Source organism: Scardinius erythrophthalmus, assembly GCF_964197995.2.
Source record: "Scardinius erythrophthalmus genome assembly, chromosome: 25".
In the NCBI taxonomy this organism is placed as follows: domain Eukaryota; kingdom Metazoa; phylum Chordata; class Actinopteri; order Cypriniformes; family Leuciscidae; genus Scardinius; species Scardinius erythrophthalmus.
Window position 1 is genome coordinate 32021224 of NC_138245.1, and position 11351 is coordinate 32032574.

An 11351-nucleotide genomic window follows, 5' to 3' on the forward strand; every position below is an offset into this window, starting at 1 on the left:
CCGGGGCCATGTATTGCGAGATTTTGGGGAACAACCTCCTTCCCTCAGTTAGAGCATTGAAGATGGGTCGAGGCTGGGTCTTAATGACCCGAAGCACACAGCCAGGATAACCAAGGAGTGGCTCTGTAAGAAGCATATCAAGGTTCTGGCGTGGCCTAGCCAGTCTCCAGACCTAAACCCAATAGAGAATCTTTGGAGGGAGCTCAAACTCCGTGTTTCTCAGCGACAGCCCAGAAACCTGACTGATCTAGAGAAGATCTGTGTGGAGGAGTGGGCCAGAATCCCTCCTGCAGTGTGTGCAAACCTGGTGAAAAACTACAGGAAACGTTTGACCTCTGTAATTGCAAACAAAAGCTACTGTACCAAATATTAACATTGATTTTCTCAGGTGTTCAAATACTTATTTGCAGCTGTATCATACAAATAAATAGTTAAAAAATCATACATTGTGATTTCTGGATATTTTTTTTTAGATTACATCTCTCACAGTGGACATGCACCTACGATGACAATTTCAGACCCCTCCATGATTTCCAAGTGGGAGAACTTGCAAAATAGCAGGGTGTTCAAATACTTATTTTCCTCACTGTATGTATATATATATATATATATATATATATATATATATATATATATATATATACACACACACACACACACACACACGAATATTATGTCATACATATGATGCTATAATGCAAAAATATCTTAATGGTGCTACAAACAGTCTTCTTTATGCAACATATAACTCAATTTTAGGATGAAAAGGCTACATTTGGAATTACTCAACATGAAGGTTGTTTAAAATTTCAGTGGAAGACAGGAATGTAAAAAATGTGCAGAATTCCTGTCAAGAACATGTCCTGGCCATATTTTTTTATAGCAACAATTAAGAGATAATATTTTCTCTGTTCGATTCGCAGTAAAGGCGGCTTTTGATTCTGAAGGTTATACAATGAATTTAGGAGAGAAACTCAAGTTTTTGTGCTGCTGCGTTGAATGTGTGCAGGGTTGTGTGTGTGTGCGCGCGCGCGCGTGCGAGTCTAACGTCAGCGCGCGCGAGAGAAAAACAAGCCCACAAATGTCTGATTGAGACTTTTGGCGGAGAGCGTTCAAAACACCTCAGAAAATAATAACGGTCGCAAAAGGCGCGTTACCTGCAGTTCGGCCCGTTCCACCTCCCATTGGGCTCGTTCCACCTCGAAACGGGCCCACTCGTGCTGGAGAAAGTGTAAGATCCCCGGAATACTGTACTGAGCGCGGGCCGTGTCCCCGCCGTCGCCCGGCTGAGGCGCTTTCGCTCCGGGAAGGACCGAGTTGTTGTTGTTGTTGAAGAACACACCGGGGCCCGCCTGCTCGTCCATGGCCAGGCCGGGAATCGGAGGTCTGATCGACCACACGGACACTAGATTTCGTCCGATCGCTCGCTGAAATATCCGCCTCGGAGCTCGAAGGGAAACGGGCTCACTCACCGCGAGCTGCTGCTGTCACTTCATGACGTTTCCGCTAGTTGTATTCGATTCGCGAATGAATCGTTCTTTTGAACCGATTCGCTGAACCGATCGTGTAGAACCGAACCGCAAAGTGGAATGAAGAAATGGCAGCTTACTAATAACATCGATTTGAACGTTTCAGTTTTTAGCTTGAATTTGAATAGATGTATACGTGTATATTTTAGTGACATCTAATTGAATTGTACATTAAGACATTTTTATCCCTTTTAATGTCTTATGATACAGAACATTCAAATCTCATGATTCTAGAACTTTTATTGTTAATTGTTTATTTATTATGTCGTTTGCTTGTTCTTTCCTGTAAAGCACTTTAAACTGCATTGATTTGTTTGAAAAAGTGCTATATAAATAAATTGATTTGATATTTTTTATTATATTTATATACTTTTTTTATCACATTTTATTTTAATTTAAACTGATTTATGTGTTAGCATATTCTGAGGTATAGCCAACTTTATTTATATTTTAGTTTATATATTTACTATATATTTAGTACATCAAGTTAAACCAAATGAGAAATGTTGCCTTGGCAATTATCTGAAATATAATACGTTTTTTCAGTTAAGTTTATTTTAAGTAATTAATTTTTTTATTGTTTTAATAATAAACCTACCTGCAGTTCATGTAAAGGCTACTTCTATGATATTTATATAAGAATTAGAAAACATTTTTAAAAATGATTACCCATAAATGTAAGGTGTAATCAAACACAACATATATTTTTGAGCATGTAGGAAATGTAGGCTATCAAGAACTACATTTATGCAAAAACACTAAATTTATCCAAATATTTATCAAACAACTAAGTCCATTATAAATGCGCGCATGTCTGAATATGCCTCAAAAGAACAAAACCATTCAAACAAAACGTTCGAACGAACCGATTCGTTCAAATGACTCGCACTTCTCAACGCTGGTTTCCGCTCATTTCACGCCCACAAGCAGGTCAACAGATCGCTGCGAGCACGAAACACTCTGATTGGACAGAACAAACAATTTGCACTGTGAGTAGCCAATCAGAGACGAGTGCACTGAGCATGCTGGGACTTGTAGTTCGGATGCGTGTTATTCTTTTTTCCGCCAAACCTTCTCATTGCTAGTTTCAGAGTTTTTGTTTATTGATAACGGTTAGCAATCCCGTAAGGCTATAAGCACACAAGGAAAATAAATACTAATGAAAATACAGATTTGGAGATTTTAAACACAATTTTACTACGAATAAAATAAGCCATATGCAAATGAACACCAGCACAATAAATAAATAAATGAAAGAAGGTAGGTAATATAAAATGCATGTTATTAACATTACATAACTGAGAGTCAACCAAATGCTGGTGTCATATTTTCACAATGGATTCATTTGTTTAAGTGATCATGTCATGCACAAACTGTTTACAACACTACAATACTAACCTCTGTTTTACACACACCCTGAGGTCAAACCCGTGAACAACACAAAGATCCATTCAGACCCTCATTTACCTGCAACACTTGAGGAATGTGTATCTTCATCCTTATTAGTGTGTAGACAAAAATAGGCTACTTATATTAAACAACTCAACAACTGTATCCTTATTAGTGTAGACAACTCAACAACAGGAAACAACAACAGTTTGTATTTTTATTATTATTTTAAACTCTTGATTTAATAGTGGATTGAAGGCGATAAAGCGGCAGCGTGCGTGACCCGTGACGTCACAGCCGGCGCACTATTTAATTAGTGTTAGTGCGCTTCGCCAGTAATTAATACGCGCACAGGTCAGGTCAGTGGAGCGATACAACATGCCTCCGTTTGAAACAACTCAACATCCCAAACCGTTCAAACAGAGGAAGAGTTTAGGTATGTGTCTTTATATCATACAAGCATTAGACGATCTGTTGACATACTGTCAAAATCAAATGTTGTCTTTTTCTAATGTTGATTACCAACCAGCTACGAGGAAACACGAGGTGGCTGGAATCAGAACTAAATTTCCAACAAAAATCCCGGTAGGAAAAGCCCATCTGTCTGTGTGTGTATATAGGTAGTTTTTCTATTACTGGCTTTTTGCATTAAATAATGTGTATTTCAGGTGATTATTGAGCGATATCAAAGAGAGAAGTACTTACCGCCTCTGGATAAGACAAAGTTCCTCGTGCCGCAAGAACTCACTATGACCCAGTTCGTCACCATCATCAGGTGAGGAAAACCCTTCACAACTTTCATTCTTTACTCAAATGTTAAAACTTATGATTCTGTCTATATTTCTTAGAAATTCAATTCATATTTATTTGTGTAGCACTTCTTACAATACCACTAATGTCTGAGTCTGACTGTTGGCGCGGACAGCGTTTAAAATTACCTCAGAAAATAACGGTCACCATAGGCGCGCCAAACTATAGTTTCAAAAGGCGCGAATGTATAGTTTAAAAGCAGCTTTAGCTTTTTGCTTTATACATGAAAAAAAAATACCTAAAAGTTTACATGATTAAGTAATGTGCTATATTAGTAGATGGCTATCATTTCCATGGCTCAGAGTTCTCACACTGCAGTGAATCGCTCGAGGCGTCAGCTGATCGTCACCTGGCTGGATTTAAGGACTTTCTCACGGTGTGGGCTTTTCCCATAGACTGTTTTTTTTCTCATGTCTGATTTGATTTTTCTCAGGAATCGAATGACCCTGATGCCCAATCAAGCGTTTTACCTGCTGATCAACAACTCCGGCATCGCCAGCATGTCTCTGACCATGGCTCAGCTCTACAAGGACCATAAAGATGAAGATGGTTTTCTGTACATGACCTACGCCTCTCAGGAGATGTTTGGACACTGCGAGGCTTATAATAACAGGTGATGAGTTCAGATGGGGGCTTGTTCATTTACTTCACTGACTGAACTGTGAGATATTTAAGTCTTTGTATATAGTGTTAACTTTTTAGGTATTTAGATTTACTTATCTTTCTAATGTATTTTTAAATGTCTGTAATAAATTCTGTAATTCGTGCATCGGTCGCTAGAGGGAGACTTCGGTTCTTTCATGTTCTGCAGAGGTGTCCTCAAATATGCCTGAGAAATAAAATGGTCACTCTTTCATTGGTTAATCATGTGGTGATTTAAAAAATAAAATAAAGGATATTGTTCATGATTGATGCTAAACATGTTGCACTTGCATTTAATTTTTTTTTCTGAAGTATTGTTAAAGCAAGGAAATGTATTTAAAGATGTTTTATTGCCATTAAAGATTTAAAAGCAAAACTCAAGGTCACTTTTATTGCAGCAGTTTAAATTGGAGCAACTATCTAAACCCTTCGACCCTCAGCAGTGCACGCGCGCACACACACACACACACACACACACACACACACACACACACACACACACACCAGTGGTGCAAAAGCAGTTCAAAGATTAACAATTTGTATGCCTAAATATAGGAAGTTGACCTTTTGTGATTAACCCATAAAGATTATTTTAATCAATCACTGAACCAATTTCTCAATACTTGAGTCACTTTTTTTTTTTAAACCCTTCGCACCAATGATTCCAACAAGTCCATGTGGACTAAACACTGAATTTTCCATTGTTTTTGGTAAAAAATGTGTTGAATGATTCCTACTTTCAAATTAAATTAGTTACTCAAACACAACCAAACCTCTGTACCTTCAGGCCAACTTGCACATTTACATTTGGTTAAACTTGAGTTCAAAACTGAATACGACCACAATCTGCTACAATTATACAGTAGTGCCATATTAAAATCAAATCTAAAAATGAATGAAAAGTCATCAAAAGTGATGAATTATGGAAGAACGACTTGCATATGAAGTGTTTTGAAGATATAAGAGAACTGAGTTTTGAAATATGACCCAGGTACTGAGAGATCTGTCTTAACAGTGTTGACCAGTTTGACCCTGTAGAAGTGCAGCAGCTGTGATGGGCCGTGGCCTGCAGGTGGCGCTCTTGCTGTTCGAGATGACCTCAGTGCTTCACCTGTGGGCAGAGTTAAAGATTTAGCCATGAATTCACTTCATACGAGCACAGAGCGTCTCGTTTTGGTAATGAGGATTATTTAGCTATTAACTTCCTGGTGGATTAATGTGTCCGCCTCTGTGTAGATGAGTGACGATAACAGGAGGACACACACGTTTCACACACACATCTGATCTGAGTGTGACGAGGAACACACACGTTAGTCATGCCTATGAACATTTGACTAGTTTGATGTTTTGTTCCATACATTATTTCCAGTGGATTGTGACAGAGCATCTCTTGAATATTAATAAAGCTGTGCATTGACAGATAAATAGATGCATCGAAGACCGACAGAAGGATAGATAGAGCGACAGAAGGATAGATAGAGCGACAGAAGGATAGATAGAGCGACAGAAGGATAGATAGAGCGAAAGAAGGATAGATAGAGCGACAGAAGGATAGATAGAGCGACAGAAGGATAGATAGAGCGAAAGAAGGATAGATAGAGCGAAAGAAGGATAGATAGAGCGACAGAAGGATAGATAGAGCGAAAGAAGGATAGATAGAGCGAAAGAAGGATAGATAGAGCGACAGAAGGATAGATAGAGCGACAGAAGGATAGATAGAGCGACAGAAGGATAGATAGAGCGAAAGAAGGATAGATAGAGCGACAGAAGGATAGATAGAGCGACAGAAGGATAGATAGAGCGACAGAAGGATAGATAGAGCGACAGAAGGATAGATAGAGCGACAGAAGGATAGATAGAGCGACAGAAGGATAGATAGAGCGAAAGAAGGATAGATAGAGCGACAGAAGGATAGATAGAGCGACAGAAGGATAGATAGAGCGACAGAAGGATAGATAGAGCGACAGAAGGATAGATAGAGCGAAAGAAGGATAGATAGAGCGACAGAAGGATAGATAGAGCGACAGAAGGATAGATAGAGCGAAAGAAGGATAGATAGAGCGACAGAAGGATAGATAGAGCGACAGAAGGATAGATAGAGCGAAAGAAGGATAGATAGAGCGACAGAAGGATAGATAGAGCGACAGAAGGATAGATAGAGCGACAGAAGGATAGATAGAGCGACAGAAGGATAGATAGAGCGAAAGAAGGATAGATAGAGCGACAGAAGGATAGATAGAGCGACAGAAGGATAGATAGAGCGACAGAAGGATAGATAGAGCGACAGAAGGATAGATAGAGCGACAGAAGGATAGATAGAGCGAAAGAAGGATAGATAGAGCGACAGAAGGATAGATAGAGCGACAGAAGGATAGATAGAGCGACAGAAGGATAGATAGAGCGAAAGAAGGATAGATAGAGCGAAAGAAGGATAGATAGAGCGACAGAAGGATAGATAGAGCGAAAGAAGGATAGATAGAGCGAAAGAAGGATAGATAGAGCGACAGAAGGATAGATAGAGCGACAGAAGGATAGATAGAGCGAAAGAAGGATAGATAGAGCGACAGAAGGATAGATAGAGCGACAGAAGGATAGATAGAGCGACAGAAGGATAGATAGAGCGAAAGAAGGATAGATAGAGCGAAAGAAGGATAGATAGAGCGACAGAAGGATAGATAGAGCGACAGAAGGATAGATAGAGCGACAGAAGGATAGATAGAGCGACAGAAGGATAGATAGAGCGAAAGAAGGATAGATAGAGCGACAGAAGGATAGATAGAGCGACAGAAGGATAGATAGAGCGACAGAAGGATAGATAGAGCGACAGAAGGATAGATAGAGCGAAAGAAGGATAGATAGAGCGACAGAAGGATAGATAGAGCGACAGAAGGATAGATAGAGCGAAAGAAGGATAGATAGAGCGACAGAAGGATAGATAGAGCGACAGAAGGATAGATAGAGGGACAGAAGGATAGATAGAGCGAAAGAAGGATAGATAGAGCGAAAGAAGGATAGATAGAGCGACAGAAGGATAGATAGAGCGAAAGAAGGATAGATAGAGCGACAGAAGGATAGATAGAGCGACAGAAGGATAGATAGAGGGACAGAAGGATAGATAGAGCGAAAGAAGGATAGATAGAGCGAAAGAAGGATAGATAGAGCGACAGAAGGATAGATAGAGCGAAAGAAGGATAGATAGAGCGACAGAAGGATAGATAGAGCGAAAGAAGGATAGATAGAGCGACAGAAGGATAGATAGAGCGACAGAAGGATAGATAGAGCGACAGAAGGATAGATAGAGCGAAAGAAGGATAGATAGAGCGACAGAAGGATAGATAGAGCGAAAGAAGGATAGATAGAGCGACAGAAGGATAGATAGAGCGACAGAAGGATAGATAGAGCGACAGAAGGATAGATAGACCGACAGAAGGATAGATAGAGCGACAGAAGGATAGATAGAGCGACAGAAGGATAGATAGAGCGACAGAAGGATAGATAGAGCGACAGAAGGATAGATAGAGCGAAAGAAGGATAGATAGAGCGACAGAAGGATAGATAGAGCGACAGAAGGATAGATAGACCGACAGAAGGATAGATAGAGCGACAGTAGGATAGATAGAGCGAAAGAAGGATAGATAGAGCGAAAGAAGGATAGATAGAGCGAAAGAAGGATAGATAGAGCGAAAGAAGGATAGATAGAGCGACAGTAGGATAGATAGAGCGAAAGAAGGATAGATAGAGCGAAAGAAGGATAGATAGAGCGAAAGAAGGATAGATAGAGCGAAAGAATGATAGATAGAGCGACAGAAGGATAGATAGAGCGAAAGAAGGATAGATAGAGCGACAGAAGGATAGATAGAGCGACAGGATAGATAGAGCGAAAGAAGGATAGATAGAGGGACAGTAGGATAGATAGAGCGAAAGAAGGATAGATAGAGCGAAAGAAGGATAGATAGAGCGAAAGAAGGATAGATAGAGCGAAAGAAGGATAGATAGAGCGAAAGAATGATAGATAGAGCGACAGAAGGATAGATAGAGCGAAAGAAGGATAGATAGAGCGACAGAAGGATAGATAGAGCGACAGAAGGATAGATAGAGCGAAAGAAGGATAGATAGAGCGACAGTAGGATAGATAGAGCGAAAGAAGGATAGATAGAGCGACAGAAGGATAGATAGAGCGACAGAAGGATAGATAGACCGACAGAAGGATAGATAGAGCGACAGAAGGATAGATAGAGCGAAAGAAGGATAGATAGAGCGACAGAAGGATAGATAGAGCGACAGAAGGATAGATAGACCGACAGAAGGATAGATAGAGCGACAGTAGGATAGATAGAGCGAAAGAAGGATAGATAGAGCGAAAGAAGGATAGATAGAGCGAAAGAAGGATAGATAGAGCGACAGTAGGATAGATAGAGCGAAAGAAGGATAGATAGAGCGACAGAAGGATAGATAGAGCGAAAGAAGGATAGATAGAGCGACAGAAGGATAGATAGAGCGAAAGAAGGATAGATAGAGCGACAGAAGGATAGATAGAGCGACAGAAGGATAGATAGAGCGACAGAAGGATAGATAGAGCGACAGAAGGATAGATAGAGCGATAGAAGGATAGATAGAGCGAAAGAAGGATAGATAGAGCGACAGTAGGATAGATAGAGCGAAAGAAGGATAGATAGAGCGAAAGAAGGATAGATAGAGCGAAAGAAGGATAGATAGAGCGACAGAAGGATAGATAGAGCGACAGAAGGATAGATAGAGCGAAAGAATGATAGATAGAGCGACAGTAGGATAGATAGAGCGACAGTAGGATAGATAGAGCGACAGTAGGATAGATAGAGCGACAGAAGGATAGATAGAGCGACAGAAGGATAGATAGAGCGACAGTAGGATAGATAGAGCGAAAGAAGGATAGATAGAGCGAAAGAATGATAGATAGAGCGAAAGAAGGATAGATAGAGCGAAAGAAGGATAGATAGAGCGACAGAATGATAGATAGAGCGACAGAAGGATAGATAGAGCGACAGTAGGATAGATAGAGCGAAAGAAGGATAGATAGAGCGAAAGAATGATAGATAGAGCGAAAGAAGGATAGATAGAGCGAAAGAAGGATAGATAGAGCGAAAGAAGGATAGATAGAGCGAAAGAATGATAGATAGAGCGACAGAATGATAGATAGAGCGACAGAAGGATAGATAGAGCGACAGTAGGATAGATAGAGCGAAAGAAGGATAGATAGAGCGATAGAAGGATAGATAGAGCGAAAGAAGGATAGATAGAGCGACAGTAGGATAGATAGAGCGACAGTAGGATAGATAGAGCGAAAGAAGGATAGATAGAGCGAAAGAAGGATAGATAGAACGAAAGAATGATAGATAGAGCGACAGAAGGATAGATAGAGCGACAGAAGGATAGATAGACCGACAGAAGCCGGAGGCGAGCTTCAGGCTGCCTGATGTTTCCTGATTTTATTAATTGTAAATGTTGCTGTTGTAAAAGCTCACAGAGCTGGTAAGCCCCGCCCCTTCCGCTAACCCCACTGGACCTCTAGGTTGAAAAATCGTCAATGCAAGTGAATGGGAGAAAATAATTATTTTCTGGTCCCGTTTGAATTGTGCCATGAATGTGAACATATGTTGTCTGTGAATTTTTTATATAACTTTTCATGTTACGAGTTTGACAGTATATGGTATGATTCTTCGGCTAGCAGTTGTGGAAAAGACATAACGAGAAAGACTACATGTCGCCTATGTGACGTCACCCCATAAAGTTGACTTACCCGTACCCGTTTTGTCCTCTCCCTGAAAGAAGGCGGTGAAGTGCACCAAAGACACAGCCATGTTTAGCGGGATCCGTGAGCTAGTGTCCGTGTGCTAGTAGTGTTGACGTTTCAAACGCGTCGAGTTGTAGTCCACAAAGTGCTCTCACACAAAGTCTAACCGTATCAAACTTCTACCCGCTAAATTGTATCATTCTTCACACGAAAAGATTATATAAAAAATTCACAGACAACATATGTTCACATTCATGGCACAATTCAAACGGGACCAGAAAATAATTATTTTCTCCCATTCACTTGCATTGACGATTTTTCAACCTAGAGGTCCAGCGGGGTTAGCGGAGGGGGCGGGACTTACCAGCTCTATAGTGAGTTACTGTGCGTTCACACCGCCGCCGACTGGCCGCCCAGTCAAAGACGCTTGTCAAAAAGTACGGGGAAGCTTGTTGACGCTTTGGCCGCTCTGACGTAGCAGCATTCTGTGTTCGATCATGGGAGAAGAGAAGTGTCACACCATGAAATGTAAACAGAAAAAACAAGCAATGCATTCGGCAATTTAGGATATCGCGCAAGATTTATCAACACAGAAAACATTTCATCACTGGAGAGTTTTTTTTCGACACCATCGTATCAATTGATTTTGATTAATATGCGCGAGGGAGAGAGAGAGCAAGAGTCTTGCATTCAAGACAGCGCTCGGGTGAGTAAGCGCGCGCGCGGCCGGGGCTCTCTCTCTCTCTCTGCTCGTTATGCCCTGTCAAGCTGACAGGACTTTAAAACACATGCAAATGATACACTTTCACTCTATGATGGTTAAACTCTGCAATTAATAATTTTTTCTCGGAACTAATGTTTTGGTAGGAACGAAAGTTTACATCGTATGTTTCTCCAGAATCAGCCAGCGCGAAGGACGTATGTTCCGATTGGTTGCTGGCGTTTTGCCGCTGCACCGCGTCATAGCTCATTACCATAAAGTTGAGCTTCTCTCAACTTTCAGATTGACGCTCAAAACGCCCAAAACGCGACGCCGAGGAATTTGACGCTCCTTGCAGCTGAGAGAAGCCAGCTTCCATTGAAAATGAATGACTTCCGGTAGCTTTGGAAGCTCAAGTCGGCGGCGGTGTGAACGCACAGTAAAGCCTGTGTTCTCCTGCACTAAACAATAATAATATAACATTTAGTTGATCATTTCAAATTCAGCATAA

General features: G+C 40.7%; 2 protein-coding genes across 3 annotated transcripts in view; one reads left to right on the top strand and one right to left on the bottom strand.

Moving 5' to 3' along the window:
* strn (striatin, calmodulin binding protein) overlaps positions 1 to 1518 on the bottom strand; it is a 60582-nt gene extending 59064 nt beyond the window's left edge. The window contains exon 1 of one of the 2 annotated variants that reach the window (XM_081357342.1): positions 1158 to 1518. In XM_081357342.1, coding sequence (XP_081213468.1) covers positions 1158 to 1364 — 207 coding nt within the window. In that variant the 5' untranslated portion in view covers positions 1365 to 1518. The remainder of the gene's footprint in view (positions 1 to 1157) is intronic. The other variant, XM_081357341.1, reaches the window with a different exon arrangement.
* A 1429-nt stretch (positions 1519 to 2947) lies between these two features.
* On the top strand, positions 2948 to 4749 carry map1lc3c (microtubule-associated protein 1 light chain 3 gamma). The gene is made up of 4 exons (XM_081357343.1): positions 2948 to 3354; positions 3448 to 3503; positions 3587 to 3693; positions 4162 to 4749. The coding sequence occupies exons 1-4, from the start codon at positions 3297 to 3299 to the stop codon at positions 4343 to 4345; spliced, it is 405 nt and encodes a 134-aa protein (XP_081213469.1). The 5' UTR covers positions 2948 to 3296; the 3' UTR covers positions 4346 to 4749.
* Positions 4750 to 11351: the final 6602 nt, after the last annotated feature.

What these genes read in the sequence shown, in the direction of transcription:
- map1lc3c (XM_081357343.1), top strand. Translation starts at nt 3,297, where the DNA reads ATGCCTCCGTTTGAAACAACTCAACATCCCAAACCGTTCAAACAGAGG. An exon ending in CAAACAGAGGAAGAGTTTAG is followed by an intron (nt 3,355 to 3,447) that starts GTATGTGTCTTT and finishes ATTACCAACCAG; the next exon opens with CTACGAGGAAACACGAGGTG. An exon ending in CAGTTCGTCACCATCATCAG is followed by an intron (nt 3,694 to 4,161) that starts GTGAGGAAAACC and finishes GATTTTTCTCAG; the next exon opens with GAATCGAATGACCCTGATGC.